The sequence below is a fragment of the Trichomycterus rosablanca genome, chromosome 14 (genome assembly GCF_030014385.1).
Source record: "Trichomycterus rosablanca isolate fTriRos1 chromosome 14, fTriRos1.hap1, whole genome shotgun sequence".
Lineage (NCBI taxonomy): Eukaryota > Metazoa > Chordata > Actinopteri > Siluriformes > Trichomycteridae > Trichomycterus > Trichomycterus rosablanca.
Genome location: NC_086001.1, coordinates 20,558,639 through 20,575,767, shown reverse-complemented (window position 1 = coordinate 20,575,767; position 17,129 = coordinate 20,558,639). Strand labels below are relative to the sequence as shown.

At 38.0% G+C, this 17,129-nt stretch overlaps 1 protein-coding gene across 1 annotated transcript; it reads right to left on the bottom strand.

The window, feature by feature from the left end:
* Positions 1 to 7,146: 7,146 nt before the first annotated feature.
* LOC134326691 (tripartite motif-containing protein 16-like) lies at positions 7,147 to 15,387 on the bottom strand. The gene is made up of 6 exons (XM_063008874.1): positions 14,809 to 15,387; positions 13,589 to 13,684; positions 12,536 to 12,769; positions 11,958 to 12,117; positions 11,623 to 11,682; positions 7,147 to 7,717 (listed from the first exon to the last, which is right to left on the bottom strand). Exons 1-6 carry the CDS (start codon positions 15,385 to 15,387, stop codon positions 7,182 to 7,184), a joined length of 1,665 nt encoding a protein of 554 aa, XP_062864944.1. The 3' UTR covers positions 7,147 to 7,181.
* Between the last annotated feature and the right edge of the window lie 1,742 nt (positions 15,388 to 17,129).

The window sequence follows — 17,129 nt, the reverse complement described above, 5'->3', positions numbered from 1 at the left end:
TCTTCCCACACTCTGAGCAGTGATGAAAGTTCTTCATGTTTATGCTTTGATAAGACTGTAGAAACTGTTTCCCTGGAAAGCAACAGAAACGAAGAAACAAGTCAATTAATTAGAATTACTTTTACTACATTAATACCACAATAATATTAAACTCATCACCTAGTAATAAAAACATTAAATTCACGTCACATCTAAGTGAGAATCTGAATTCAAAGAACATCAGAATAAAATACTTATAAATACTGCAGATATTAATAATTAAATAACTATAAATAACTTGATATAAATGAAGATATAAGAGATCTGACTTTCTCAACATCAGTCCTGCACCAAGCAAATCTAATCCAGTTCATGACAGGACTAATAATTAGCTCACAAGTGTAAATCTTTGGTGTGCTGGGAGTAAAAAAGGCTTCAAAAAAAACACCACAATTATGAGCATAAAGCTATTTTAAACAGTCTGAATATATTAACCTGATAATATTACATAACATAATAAAATAAAAAGAACAACAAATGCAACATAAATGTAAAAGAAACAAACAAGAAAACTCTTTACCTTCCTGTTAGAATCCTGGCAGCTACTTTAACAAAGCTGGTGTCTCCAGCAGGTCGTTTCTAATGAAGAACGTGCAGAAGATCCTTCTCACCAAGTGACTCAGCTACAAGTCTAGAGTTTAGTCCTTAAATAGAGCTGAGGACAAAGACCCAAGACGAGTTAAAAACTCTGCATTGGTCAATCATCAGCCAACCATTCACACCTTCTTGTGTGAAGTACTAGCTCATTATCTATGGAACGTGTGCAAATGAACTAGATGGAGCCACAAAGCATGATGGGTGAAGTCAAACTACACCTACTTATCTCAGCAAGAAGTTATTTACATTTAATCCTAAACACAAACAAGGAATTGAAAGGCTATTCTGTAAAGTGAAATGACATGAACTTAGATAAAGCTTTTATGATAAGAATCTAAGTCATGTAAAATGCTGTATGTATTTTTGTGTGAAGTACTGTAGTTTCTACTGTATATGAGTAACAATAAGAAAACTAACAGGAAACAGATTGTATCTGTATTTATGATGTAGAAATATTAAGTATTATATATATATATACGTATATACAGTAGTGTTCAAAAAAATAGCAGTGGTTTTAAAAAAGTGAATAAAGCACAAAATCATTATGATAACTTTTATTTCCATAAATGCAAATGCACTGAAAATACTCCACTTTCAATTCTAATTCAAAACATTAACAAAATGTAGCCAGTTTGTGTTCATCCTTTACAGAAAGTTAAGAAAAATGAATATTAGGCTGTTTAAAAAAATAGCAGTGCCAGCATTTTTCTTTAAAAACTCAAAAAATTTATCTATAAACTGAAAAAAATGTTTGAGGTTTCACTTTACTTTAATATTTAACTAATAATAACTAATATTTAGTGGCATAACAGTTGTTTCTGAGATCTGTGTTGCATGGAGTCGACCAGCTTCTGGCTCCTCTGAACAGGTATCCAGTCCAGGATGATTACACTACATTCCACAGTTCTTCTGCAATTTTTGGGTTTTGCCTCAAAAAAAACGTGTTTCAGATGTCAGAACACAAGTTCTCTCTGGGATTGAAGTCAGGGGATTGGGCTGGCAACTCTATTACCTCAATCTTGTTTGTCTGAACCAGGATGGTTTGGGTCATTGTCATGTTGAAACACCCATTTTAAGGACATTGCTTCTTTGACATAGGGCAACATGATCTCCTCAAGTATTCTGATATATTTAAACTGATCCATGATCCCTCGTATGTGATAAATAGGCGTAACACCATGGTATGATAAACATCCCCATATCATCATTTTGTACCACCGTGCTTTACTACCTTCACAGTGTACTGTGGCTTGAATTCAGTGATTGGGGGTCGTCTGACATACTGTCTACGGCCACTAGACCCAAAAAGAACAATTTTGCTTTTACCAGTCCACAAAATGTTGAGCCATTTCTCTTTGGACCAGTCAATGTGTTCCTTGGCAGATTTGAACCCATTCAGGACACGTCTTTTTCTTAACAACGGGACTTTGAAAGGAGTTCTTGCTGGTAAATTGGCTTCACTTAATCATCTTCTGTACTCACTGCTAACTTCAGATGTTCCTTGATCTTTCTGGAGGTGATCATTGACTGAGTATTTGCTATTTTGGCTAATCTTCGATCCATTCGAACAGTAGTTCCATGCTTCCTTCTGCGTCTTTCAGGTTTTGGTTGTCACTTCAAGGCATTTGAGATCATTTTAGCTGAGCAGCCTAGAATTTGCTGCACTTCTCTGTATGTTTTTTCCTCCACAATCAACTTTTTAATAAAAGTACGCTGTTCATCAGAACAATGTCTGGAACAACCCATTTCACCCAGTATTTCAGAAGGAAATGCGCTATGACCAACCTGTGCGACATTTGCCCCCCTCCTACATTAAATAAGGGCCAAAATGGACACCCGTTCTTCTGCAGAATGAATGACTTCACCAATTAAACTCCTCACTGCTATTATTTTGAACAACCCACTTTCAATCAATGCTTCGATTACTCAGAATGAGTGGGATGCATGTCCTAATTGTTGGGTTTGTTTTGTTGTCATTACTCTACTACACTTTCAAGTAAATTTTTTGCTATGTAGAAATATCACTTCTACTAAAAACAGTGATTTATCAGGTTAATGGTGTTGGACTGCTATTTTTTTTAACACAACTGTATATATATATAAGAAATATTTTAAACACCTTCTACATTCTGAGCAGTGATACGAGCTCACTGAGGAAACATAAAGATTAATAAAGAGAAGGAAATAAAAACCTGAAAATAAGAGCTTTACCTTCCGTTCAAATCCTGTTAAAACAGCTGAGAATGAGAGCAGTTCATAACTACAGGAACACGGACTGTACTTGTACTCGGTCTGTTCACCTCCAGCAGCAACTGCCCCAACTTTATATGCAGTTGATTTGCATAACAACCGATCACCCGCCATTGCATAACAATGGAACCGGTGATCAGGTCCATATGCAATTCACAATTGGGGTAAATGTGTGTCTTTTTCCCCAATCATGTGTAAAAGACACACATGGCCATTGTCATTAATGGTCATTGTGAATTGCATATGGACCTGATCACCGGTTCCATTGTTATGCAATGGGCGGTGATCGGTCGTAAACATAAATAAAATTTAATTAAAAAACAAATCAAACAAAACCCTTTGAATGGGTAAAATAAATAGAGAAGAAAATGATGAACCTGAAATAAAAATGAAAACAATAGAAGTTGAACAATGCAAACTAAACCATTCTATAAACGTTTACTAGGAAAAGTGAAGGTGCAACCTAAAGCTAACACATACTAAGCTACAGCTTACAGCCACACCTGAATCAGATAAAGACAGACCATGGGAACCAGGTGATGATTGCAAGCAGGAAGAGCAAGGAATGATTTGTTTTTGAGGAACTAGGCTTCCACATATTTAATTGTTTGCTGAATAATGAAGGCAAACACAGAGTATCACATCATGGCCACAAGTTCTTTACTGATATTTTGGCAGTTTTGAACAGGAAATACAGACTACACAACAGTCTTAGACTACTAAGATTATGTATAAAGTTATAAAATTAGAATAAGTACAAATAATCATAAATACAGTAAAATTTTAAAAGTAGATGTATTGTGAGCTAGTGTGAAGAACGTTTGTTTCCAGATGTTCTCCTTGATTACATGAATTTGTTAAATCACCAGCACACTTAATTTAAAATAATTAAGTGTTGATTAACCAAACTAGGTATTGGATGATAACCACAAATAATATGAAACTATGCATTCACATACAGAAAAGTATACTTACTGTATTCATGTTGGTGGTTTTTATTCTAACATTAGTTTTTTTTCTGAGCAAATAAACTCTTACTTTTAAATAGTTTTATTTTTATAACTTTTAAAATCTTATTTTCTCAGGTGCCTAAAACGTTTGCACAGTACTGTATGTGTTTCACATTTCCTATTTAGTTGTTTGCTAGAAGACAGATTGAGAATAAAATATAATCACAATTATCTATCTATGTTTGCTTTTTTCTAGATATTGAGCAGTTGCTCAGTCTTAGACCGAGTTGAGGAACACAAAGGACTCGAGAGTGGACTTCCAATCCCAAAGACTACACCTGACCAACATGAGTTATACCCAAACAGTGGACCAGACTGGCAGCAATTCAACAGGAGGCAAAAAAAGGACTTGAGGGTGTGAGGAGTGCATCAACTCTGTTACGTTTGGAAAGCATGGCAAAGAAGAGGCTGGATAAATCCAAAGTAAATGGAATACTAAGTAAGTATCTTTTCTCATTTCATACTGAAGCAACCTTATATGTACACAGTGTGGGTAGCAGTCATTGCATTGTGGTCAGTATAGCCAGTATATTAGTGCTGTGGACTCTTAGGACTCATTTATAAAACCAATCACTGTACATAAGTTTATTTTCTACTGCAGCTTATACCATGATCTGTGGTAAACTGCATGGATGGGAACCAGTTAAGAAAGCCAAACTGAAGAAAGCCGTTATCAACAAATGTCGTATCAGGGCCAAGTCAAAGGCTTTATAAAGTAAGGGGAAAAAAGGACTCGAGGTGCTGAAACATATATGGACTAGATTTAAGATGATTTCACTTGTGAAGATGTGATGTGTGTTATGAACATAAGATTAAATTGATATTAGCTAAACATTTTAGACTGTTTTCTGAGGTGTTTATATGGTGTGAATAACTCAGTTGCTTTAGATTCTATCTGATTTATTATTGTAAGTTGTTTTGCTGGGAATATTGTGTTACTACTACTGTCAGCTGTATAACCCATTTATCTGTTGTATAATGATTGCAGTCCCACACTACATACTGCATTCTTGAATATTTGCTACTGTTCAGTTGTATTCAGTTGTACATTGAAGTTTCAGCACCTGAAATTGTACTTCAGCTGTTATTTCTGTAATATGTTATTTTTTTACATTAGCTCTGGCTGCCTCGACTGTGAAGAGACTCGTTGTAGAGTCTGATAGTGGTGGGTAAAAAAGATCATTAAAGATTTTATTGATTTTACTGTTTTCACTTCAAAAGAAAAGAACCAGATCCTGAACCAACCCCTATTTCTTCCCCTATGAGAATATAAAGGAGCAAAAATCAACAGCTAAAAAATTATGAATTTTTACACCTGGATTTTTACCCACAAATGCATGCACTGACTTAATAAAAGAAAAAGAAGTAAAAAAATAAATAAATAAAACAACAAAACCTTTTAAATGGATAAAAGACATTAAGGAGAATAAAACAGGCGAAGAAAATGATGAACCTGAAATAAAAGTACAAATGAAAATGAAAACAATAGAATTGTTACTCAAGTATTATTGTAACTCAGTTCATAATGTAATAATACAGACCCTGTAGCGGTGGTCTTGCTAAAAGAATCAAGAAACAGTCATTGGATAAAAGTTTGGGTTGTTCTCAAACATACCACATTTGTATGGTATAAAGTGAAATATATCTTCTGGAGAAAATAAACATTACGTTGTAATAAAATGTAATTTTAAAAATCAAATCTCTCACTCTATACAGGCTCATTGTGGAGGCAAATTGGTGGATAAGTGGGCGGGTCTAAACTGCTGTAGGCTGAATGAGCAGAGATAAACTGATATAGGCTGAATGAACGTACCACAATACAAATAACTATTTCTGTGAAATAATCTAATCCCCTCTGAAACCATCCACACGTATCTAAGTTCTGCTGTATTATTCCTCACCATGTGCTGGTTTCACTTTTAAACTTGTGTTTTAAAGCTCAGGAGAAGAATGTGAGAGGTGAGAATCAGCTTCTCCAGTCTAAAACACCTCATGTGGCATAATGTACTAAACAGCTGTCACGCTTGGAGCCTCAGGGTGATCCTGTGCTCCAGTGTGCCACGCCCTTCTCTCCCCAGTCTCCAATTAACTAATTAGCCCCAGCTGCTACTATTTAGGAGAGGCTCAGGGAAAGGCTGGTTGGAGATTATTGAGTGTAACTCTGTCTGTTTGCTCCTGGTAATTCTGTCTGTTTGCCCCTGGTAATTCTGTCTGTTTGCCCCTGGTAATTCTGTCTGTTTGCCCCTGGTAATTCTGTCTGTTTGCCCCTGGTAATTCTGTCTTTTTGCCCCTGGTAATTCTGTCTGTTTGCCCCTGGTAATTCTGTCTGTTTGCCCCTGGTAATTCTGTCTGTTTATGTTAGCCTGTTTAGTCTGTTCATGCCTTGTTTAGTCTGTTTAGTTCTTGTTTAGTTCTGTTCATTCCATGTTTCATCTGTTTAGTCCTTGTCTAGCCTGTTTAGTCATGTTTACCTGTGTAGCTTTGTTAGCTTGTTTAGGTTAGTCCCTGTTTAGCCCCTGTCTGTTAGCCTAGTCCTTGTTTGTTAGCCTGTGTGTACTAGCCTCCGTTTAGCCTTTGTTTAGTCCTGTTCAGTCTGTTTAGTCCTGTCCAGTCTGTTTAGTTCTGTTCAGTCTGTTTAGTCCTGTCAGTCTGTTTAGTCCTTTTAGTCTGTTTCGTCCTGTTCAGTCTGTTTCGTCCTGTTCAGTCTGTTTAGCCCTGTTCGTCTGTTTAGTCCTGTTCAGTCCTGTTCTGTCAGTTTAACCCTGTCTTGTCTTTATTATTAATAAATATAGTTTTTTCACACATCTCCGCGTTTGTGTCCGCCCCTCCTGTCCGTCTAGCCCACAAACCGTTACAACAGCCTAGGAACACCAAACGTCTCTCAGCTATTACTGCTCATAAGCGCTCGCTACTGCTGAAATGACCAACCTGTGGTTCAAAAGGAAAATGATCATTTTTATAATAAGATTTTTCTTATAACAGACTCGGGAAGAAAGAAGTTTAAGGTGAAAATGATCACATTTACCATTTTGTAATGTACACATTTTCTTTTTTAAGTTTTTAAATATTCAGTTTGTCTTTTATTTAATTTAATTTTAATATCTGAATCCATTTAGATGATAAATATTTAGAGAAAAGAAGAAATCAGGAAAGGGGGTAAATACTTTTTCACAGCACTGAATAAATGGTGGTTAATAAATTGAAAAAGAAAATCTTCATAAATGTCTCACAGATTCTAAAATCACCCAAACAGTTTAATGTTACACTTTCATGTAAATTTTACATTTAATTTGTTAAATCTGACAGTTTCACTTTTGATCTTAAACCAACTCTAAACCCCGGGTAGAGGGGCTGAGTGAACGTGGTCTGAACTCTGTGGAAGAGCTTCATTGTATCAGAGACGCTGTAGAAGGACAGAGTTCCTGCTTCATGATCCACATACACTCCTATTCTAGAGGAACTCGGCATTATGGGAATTTCAGTCTCTTTCTTATTGTGCCAGAATGAAAATCTGGATGGAGAACAGAACAATCTCCAGGACTGATCATTCCGTCCAAACGCACACTCATCACCACCTCCCTTCCTGCTGATGCTTTTATATGACACTGCTATATCAACCCCATCATTCCCACTCAGCTCAACCTCCCAGTAACAGCGTCCACTCACACTCTCTCTACACACAACCTGCCAGTAAAAATCAAATCTATCTGGATGATCAGGATACGACTGTAATGTTCCACTGCAGGTCACCACTTTGTTCTCCTCAGACAGAAGGAGGATTTTATTTACTGTGTTTGGATCCAGTGTGAACCGACAAACATCTGGAGAGGAAACACAAAATAAACCAATTAACATAGAAGAGAGAGAGAGAGAGAGAGAGAAAGAGAGAGAGTGTGTATAGTGTGTGTGTGTGTGTGTGTGTGTGCGTGTGACACTAAACAAACACTACAAATACAAATTAATACTCACAAATACTACTCAAACACACACCAATGCTACACAAACACACATGAACACTACACATACAAAATCACACATTACACAAACACTACACAAATACACACAAACACAAGTACACACAAACACAAGTACACACATACACATAAATACTACTCAAACACACATGCATGCTACAAAAAACACTACACATACACACAGACACTACACAATTACACACAAACGCTACACAAACACATAGAAACACTACATGTACACACAAGCACATTACACAAACACTACATAAACACACAAACACTGCACAATCACACAAACATTGCACAAATACAAACACTACACATACACACAAATACTACTTAAACACAAACTCATGAACATACAGTCACTGAACAGGCATACAGATACACTGCACAATCACACAAACACACAAATGCTACACAAACACTACACAAACATACACATACAATATACAAACACTGCACAACCTACAACATACACACCAATACTACTCAAACACACACAAATGCTACAAAAACACACAAACACTACACAGACATACACCAGCAACACACAATCCAACAACAAATACACAGTCATGCTAATAAAGGTCTTTGAATTGTGTGTGTGTGTGTGTGTGTGTGTGTGTGTGTTTCATTGTGTGTGTGCGCGCATGTATGGGAGTGTGTTTGTAACTGCTTATGTGCACGTGAGAGTGTGTGTAAGAGTGTGTAAGCATGTGTGTGAGTGGGTGTGTCTCTGTAACTGTGTCTGTGTAAATGTGTGTTTGTTTGTGTGTGTGTGTGTGTGTGTGTATTTCAGTGGTTTCTGTAACTAAAAGATTGGGACTCATAAAATCTCCTGGATCAATAATATGCAGACATCAGTTTAAATGATTGTTTTACTTGTTTCAACTTCATGACCTCTGAAGTTCTTGGTGATTTTAAATAACTATTGAAGAAAAGTACACGGAACAGTGGTCTTTAGCAAGGTCCCAAAATGTCCCTAATCCAAGGCATGATCACTGTCAGAACCACGTCACCACTGTCCAAACAAAAGTAATTGCAATACAGGTCCTTCTCAAAAAATTAGCATATTGTGATAAAGTTCATTATTTTCCATAATGTAATGATAAAAATTTAACTTTCATATATTTTAGATTCATTGCACACCAACTGAAATATTTCAGGTCTTTTATTGTTTTAATACTGATGATTTTGGCATACAGCTCATGAAAACCCAAAATTCCTATCTCAAAAAATTAGCATATCATGAAAAGGTTCTCTAAACGAGCTATTAACCTAATCATCTGAATCAACGAATTAACTCTAAACACCTGCAAAAGATTCCTGAGGCTTTTAAAAACTCCCAGCCTGGTTCATTACTCAAAACTGCAATCATGGGTAAGACTGCCGACCTGACTGCTGTCCAGAAGGCCATCATTGACACCCTCAAGCAAGAGGGTAAGACACAGAAAGAAATTTCTGAACGAATAGGCTGTTCCCAGAGTGCTGTATCAAGGCACCTCAGTGGGAAGTCTGTGGGAAGGAAAAAGTGTGGCAGAAAACGCTGCACAACGAGAAGAGGTGACCGGACCCTGAGGAAGATTGTGGAGAAGGGCCGATTCCAGACCTTGTGGGACCTGCGGAAGCAGTGGACTGAGTCTGGAGTAGAAACATCCAGAGCCACCGTGCACAGGCGTGTGCAGGAAATGGGCTACAGGTGCCGCATTCCCCAGGTCAAGCCACTTTTGAACCAGAAACAGCGGCAGAAGCGCCTGACCTGGGCTACAGAGAAGCAGCACTGGACTGTTGCTCAGTGGTCCAAAGTACTGTTTTCGGAAATCAAGGTGCCAGAGTCTGGAGGAAGACTGGGGAGAAGGAAATGCCAAAATGCCTGAAGTCCAGTGTCAAGTACCCACAGTCAGTGATGGTCTGGGGTGCCATGTCAGCTGCTGGTGTTGGTCCACTGTGTTTTATCAAGGGCAGGGTCAATGCAGCTAGCTATCAGGAGATTTTGGAGCACTTCATGCTTCCATCTGCTGAAAAGCTTTATGGAGATGAAGATTTCATTTTTCAGCACGACCTGGCACCTGCTCACAGTGCCAAAACCACTGGTGAATGGTTTACTGACCATGGTATTACTGTGCTCAATTGGCCTGCCAACTCTCCTGACCTGAACCCCATAGAGAATCTGTGGGATATTGTGAAGAGAAAGTTGAGAGACACAAGACCCAACACTCTGGATGAGCTTAAGGCCGCTATCGAAGCATCCTGGGCCTCCATAACACCTCAGCAGTGCCACAGGCTGATTGCCTCCATGCCACGCCGCATTGAAGCAGTCATTTCTGCAAAAGGATTCCCGACCAAGTATTGAGTGCATAACTGAACATAATTATTTGAAGGTTGACTTTTTTTGTATTAAAAACACTTTTCTTTTATTGGTCGGATGAAATATGCTAATTTTTTGAGATAGGAATTTTGGGTTTTCATGAGCTGTATGCCAAAATCATCAGTATTAAAACAATAAAAGACCTGAAATATTTCAGTTGGTGTGCAATGAATCTAAAATATATGAAAGTTAAATTTTTATCATTACATTATGGAAAATAATGAACTTTATCACAATATGCTAATTTTTTTAGAAGGACCTGTATATCAGTCTGGAAAAAGCTACAAAGCCAGTCCTAAGGTTTTAGGACTTCAGTGAACCACTGTAAGAACCATGATCTCCAAATGACACTTGGAACAGTTAAGATTGCTTCAAGAGCTCATCAATGTCTCATCAAGGAAAACATACAAGAACCCAGACAAACATTTAGGAAACGACAGGACCTGCTGACCTCAATTTAGATCTGATTTAATGATTCCAGTGTAAGAATTACAGTATGGACCCAATTATTATAGTTTTACCTAGCTGCACTCAATGGCATTATTATCATTATCAAGGTCTAAACCAGGGTGTCTCTCCCCAAAGTTGGTGAGAACATCTGGCTAATTTAGCATATGAAACAAGAAGAGCAGAGACAGCTCTTACAAGTTCTAACCAACTTAAAAGGATTATTATAATAATTGATTGACAGCCATTACAGACAGCTGGAACTGGCCTACACATGAAAGTGATTAAAGACAATTAGATCAATTAAAAGTGATGTGACGGTTCCATCTTGTCTGCACTCATTTTGATAATACTTGTGTACATGCTGTGTTCTTTAGTCACTAAAATGTAAAGTCCAGCTCCGCTGATCCCAAGTTAGACTTGTGTATCTTGCTACTGCTTCCTGTAATAAAGATTCAACATTTTCATCAAGTTTGGACAGGCATCCTTCCTCTTTTTTTTTCTTACGCCAGTCTTAGAAGGAGACTGAGCAAAAATAAAATGGGAGAGTCACGGGTAAAATCACTGTAAACTAAGAGGAACATAAAGCCTCGCCTCTCATTTACCAATATAAGAACCTTAATGACTCTCTTTTTGTACATGATGTTCTTTGAATTGATGAGTCAGAATTCTTATACTTGCAATGAAGCTAAAACAGCATTTTACAATAAAAACACAACAATTCCAAATAACAAGAGCAGATCTTTGTTCAAATAAATCTGAGGTAATAAAGTTTAGGTTTTGGACTTAATCAAATCTGGACTTAAACCAAACTGAGCTGTTGTAGTAAATCTGAACTAGTAAAGTGTGACAAATATGTAAAAATACTGATAACTGGGGGTGCAAATACTTTTTCACTGCACTGTGTATGTTTGTGTCCTTATCAGAAACTTACATTGTAGAAAATCTTTTCTGATTTCAGGTTCAGGAGGTGAAGTAATCCGGACTTTCATCACTGCAGAAAGAGTAACAGTACAATCACTAATCACAGTAAATAAATATTTGACATGTTCTCCCAGTGTTTGTCTAAAGTGACCTTAAGTCTGAGAAACTTAAGTGTTTTTCATTTAACCCTGGACTCATTGTGACCATGACCAGTACTGGGTTAATAAGTATATGAATTATGTTGTTAGATGTAAAATGTTCATGTTGGTGGATTTGATTTTTTTGTTTGATGTTTGAGTACCAAAGCATTTTGGAGACAATGGAACACTGAGGGCTTGAACTCACCTTCATCTGGTATCTTCTCACACTGCTCTTTCCAGAATTCTTCTACTTTCTCTCTCAGCTGAGATACAGACTTTGTAACATCATCAAATGAGAGGAAAGGCCCGATTGTGATGGCGGATGATTCTACAGATCCAGCAGGAGCCGAGAGAGACTGAAAATTCTACATCCAGACAGATAATGTTCACAGAGAAACAACAACATGATGATGAACCATAAATGATGGATGACAGACATGAGGCACAGAGTGATGTTTCACCAAATAACATTAACAGTATTTCATGATCTCTCGGAAAAGCTGATTCTGATTCTCACAATTTCTCAGAACCCCGAGTGTTACGACTTTATGGGTCATATTGTATTTTGTGTAGGAGGGTTTTCCCTATGTTACAGGTTTGTGGAAGATGCACGAAAATGCGCAAAGCTACCACCAGGGGGGAGACGCCTATAAAAAGGAGACCTCTGTAAAGACAGGAGAGGATGATTTTCTTGTGACTCTTAAGGGGATAGTTACAAGTTACCGCTGTAATTTATTACTTGGACTGGTGCAGCAATAATAGAATTATATTTAGTTCTGTTACCTGGAGGAAATGGACGGGATCCTCTGTGTGTGAAAGCTGTTCCAGTTCAGCATCTTTCCCCTTCAGCTCTACAATCTTCTGCTTCACCTGTTTGAGGACTTTTTCAGCTTGACTTACTTCTGCTGTCTCTCGATCTCTGATCAAATCTTTTAGCTCAGAGCATCTTCTGTTAATTGAGTTGATTAGTTCAGTACAGATCCTCTCAATGTTCTTCACTGCTGTCTGTGCAGAACACTGTTAGAAGATTCAGAAAGAGGAAACGTTTCTCACTCAGATATTTGTCCATCCTTCACATTTATATGTATCTACTGACCAGACTAAGACTTTCATCACTCATAGCTTGGTGATGGTGCTAAATGGCTTGATTTTTCATACCCTTCAAAATGTTACCATTATCATCATGTCCACATGATGCAGTATTTGATACTCTACTTCCCAAATATAAGAAAGTTCCAGTCTTCTACCTTCCACCTTAAACTCCAGCACTTCTTCAGTGTTCATCATCACTTTATCAGCATGTTATATTTCCTCACAGATTTTCGATACAACACACCTGCTCCTGTATGTCCTTAATTCAAAATGATATGTGTGGATTAAATCTAATAAAACCTAAAAACACCATATATACTGTAAAATGTGCTGGTGGTAGCATACTGTTACAGAATTTCTTTTGAGTGTCAGGAAACAGCAGCCTGGCCAGGACTGGGAAATTCAATGTAGTGATCTTCTCAAGTCTTTACCAGAAAGCTTATACAGTCATTTATGTTTAAGCATCTTGATTCAAAGCAACAATCTATAATCTTCTTGGGTGGCTCAGTCAAAGTCCTAATCTGATCTTATCACCCTTATAATTATCACAACCTCAGAATTGTTGTACAGCATCAATCAAAAACTAACCAGGCAGAATTTATAGATTTTTTTAAATTCATGAACAAAAATGCTCCATCACTTGCAAAGTTACCTGAGATATAAAATATCTCATTTTTAATGGAGATTGGTTTAATGGAGGAGAGTCGGACTGATCCTGAGAGCTTTTTTGTTTATAAAACTTACCTTGTGAGACTCCACAGCGTTTATCAGCTCACAAAGTTCCTTCTCTCTGTTCTGGATTTTCTCCTGGAATTTTCTCTGGATCTTGAGCAGCTCCTTCTACACAGAATAACAATTTTGAATTTACTTGTATTGTGAATGAGCACCACATAAACAATGTCATTGTAAATGCTAATCTGAAGCTGGGCCACCACCCAAAAATTGCAGTGAGGGGAAACAAGTAAATAACACTTTCATTTTTGTTATTTGTTTTATTAAAGGCTAAATCGGAAAAATCCACAGATCATTTATTTATGGTGTCTTGTTTTGTTTTGCTATCATTTTACTGTCAAACAATACTTGACCATGACTTGACAGCACATTCCAACGTGAAATAATTTATTTAATACTCTTGTTATTTATGTGTGGCTTAAATACCTGAACTTCATTAGGACAGATGTCCACATACTTTTGGCCATATAGTGGTTATGTTTGGGGGTGGAAACATCATGCTTTGGGGCTGTTTTTCTGCAAAGGGGACAGGACAACTGATCCGTGTTAAGGGAAGAATGAACGGGGCCATGTATCGTGAGATTTTAAGCCAAAACCTCCATCAGTGAGAGCATTGAAGATGGAACGTGGCTGGGTCTTCCAGCATGACAATGATCCCAAACACACCGCTCGGGCAACGAAGGAGTGGCTCCGTAAAAAGCATTTCAAGGTCCTGGAGTGGCCTAGCCAGTCTCCAGACCTCAACCCCATAGAAAATTTGTGGAGTCCGTGTTGCCCAGTGACAGCCCCAAAACATCACTGCTCTAGAGGAGATCTGCATGGAGGAATGGGCCAAAATACCAGCTACAGTGTGTGCAAACCTGGTGAAGACTTACAGGAAACGTTTGACCTCTGTCATTGCCAACAAAGGTTATGTTACAAAGTATTGAGTTGAACTTTTGTTATTGACCAAATACTTATTTTCCACCATAATTTACAAATAAATTCTTTACAAATCCTACAATGTGATTTCCTGGATTTTTTTTTCTCATTTTGTCTCTCATAGTTGAAGTGTACCTATGATGAAAATTACAGACCTCTCTCATCTTTCTAAGTAGGAGAACTTGCACAATCAGTGGCTGACTAAATACTTTTTGGCCCCACTGTATGTACAAAATATAAAGATATGTATAAAATATAAACAGAACTAATAAGTTGTTACTTGTTAAAGAGAGCTGTATAATATTTTTTACCTGTTTCTCTGTTCTTTCTGCTGCAGCTGATATTGTATCATGTCCCTTATGATCATCCATGGTACACAACACACAGATACACTGCTGATCAGTACGACAGTAAACCTCCAGAAGTTTATTATGCTGAGAGCAGATCTGATCCTGGATTCGCCTGGAGGCTTTAACCAGCTTGTGAGTCTTATAAACAGGAATTTGATAATGAGGCTGAAGATGAGTTTCACAGAAAGAGGCCAAACACACCAGACAGGATTTTACTGCTTTGTATTTTTTCCCAGTGCAGAAATCACACTCCACATCTTCAAGTCCAGAAGGAAATGAACCATGGGCTTCTCTCTTCTTCAGGTCCTCTACAACTTTTGCCAGAATAATGTTTTTCCTCACAACAGGTCTTGGAGTGAAGGTTTGTCTACACTGTGGACAGCTGTATGTTCCCTTATCATTCTCCTGATCCCAGCAGTTATTTATACACACCATACAGAAACTGTGTCCACATGATGTAGTTACTGGATCCTTCAGTGTTTCCAGACAGACTGAACAGCTGAACTCATCCTGAGTTACTGAAATTTTGGACTCAGCCATTTTTCTACGAAAAATCAACTTAAATTATCAACAAAACTACAAACACAGACACGGAACAGATCCACACTCGAACAGAACAGGATCAGATCAGTTTCACTTTTGCTGAACTAAAGGAGAGAGAGAGAGAGAGAGAGAGAGAGAGAATATTTTATTGTGACATCATCTTTTCAGTAAATGTTACAAAAGTATACATATCTCTCCATATATACACTTATTTACAAATAAATAAATAAATAATTAGATGTATAAGAGTCAAGTGATACTTAAATAAAAATAAATACAAATATTTTATAAAAGATTCTTAAGAACATCATATGGAAATTAAGCAAACTCTGCTGCAAAGAAAACTTCACCCTCTTATACTGAGCACACCACCTCCCCATGACACCACACTTGTTTAGAACAGTCCAGGTCATTCATGCTTTTATAGAATTTAAAGTCTATCATTATTCTTGTTTTTACTAGCCGTGCAAAGATTCTTTTTGCATCATAGTCTGTGTTTTGAGTTATTTCGTTCATTCGACTAATGTATATTGCAAATTTTGCTTGACCAAGGATGAAATTAATCAGCTGGCACTTGAACCTTTGGCCTCGACTGTATTTAAAACCGAGGATAAAAACCTGTGGTGTAAAAATAACATTAAAATGTGTAAACAAGCTCCGTAAAATTTCAAAAAGAGGATGTAACCTAAAACAATGGTTAAAAGCATGGAACACTGTTTCTCTTTGCTGGCAGAATGGGCACTTGTGTGAAATCTCAGGATTTAAAACAGATATAAAAAAAATTCCCAGAAACAATACCATACAGGATTCGCCACTGAAGGTCAGTAATTTTTTTTGGCCAGTGGTGGTTTGTAAAGAACCCTGCACTCTGGTTTTATATTTTCATTTAACCCCAGCTCAGTGCCCCATGGAGTGTCAACTTTTCCACCCAGTCTTTTTTTTATTGAGGGCCTTTACACAAGCTCTATACAAGAGCTTACCACTTACTCTTAGGTCACTTAGGTTTGGGGTGATGGCACATTTAGGGAATGAGTCTCCATCCCTGGGTTCGGTATCTTCTGCCTCATGGTCCTTCAGTAGTGTTAGTCTGTGAGTGATGATCTCCAATTTCTCAAGAGCTGTTGTGTTACATGTAGCGACCTCATTCCCAGTCGTGCTGCCAAATTCTCTCCATTAGTGAGTTCAGGTCCTGCAAGGCCCACCGGTGTAAGACACCGCCATCCGCCCACCGCTAGGGGGCGATCGCGCGCTACACCTAGGGCGAGTCAAGCTAATTGACATCACCTGGGCAGCACTTCTTAAAAGGGCTTTGCACGGCTCACTCGGCGCAGAGTCTTGTGTTAATCGTTGTTGCCAGACCTCGCCGGTAATTTTCTGTGGGTTTTCGTCGTAAAAGACATTTCCTCTTCTCTCTCTCGGGGAACAGTTTCCCCAAAACCCTTTCTCTGTTCCCTTCCTTAACGCCATTCAGGGTGTCCACGTTAGACGTTGAATGTTATTCCTTTTAAAAACCCTCACACCAGCGTTGAGGTTCCTTTTAGTTCCGGCCAAACTACCCGACGGCCAGCGGGTAGTTTGTTAGTTTTCTTTTCCTGGGTTTGCGCTCCTTTGTTTGTTTCTCTGAGTTTCCTTTGTTTCGCTTCCCGCCTGTTTGTAGGCGACTCCCTCGTCAAGCGATTCAGGTCGCGGTTTTCTCAGTTCGTTCCGCAGCATAGCGGTTAGAGTGACAGGCCCTCGCC

Excerpts from the sequence above, each read along its gene's own strand:
- LOC134326691 (XM_063008874.1), bottom strand. The coding sequence starts at position 15,387 with ATGGCTGAGTCCAAAATTTCAGTAACTCAGGATGAGTTCAGCTGTTCA. Across the intron at positions 12,770-13,588 it reads ACGCTGTGGAGTCTCACAAG|TGTTCTGCACAGACAGCAGT; the intron begins GTAAGTTTTATA and ends ATCTTCTAACAG. Across the intron at positions 11,683-11,957 it reads TGAGAAGATACCAGATGAAG|TGATGAAAGTCCGGATTACT; the intron begins GTGAGTTCAAGC and ends CTCTTTCTGCAG.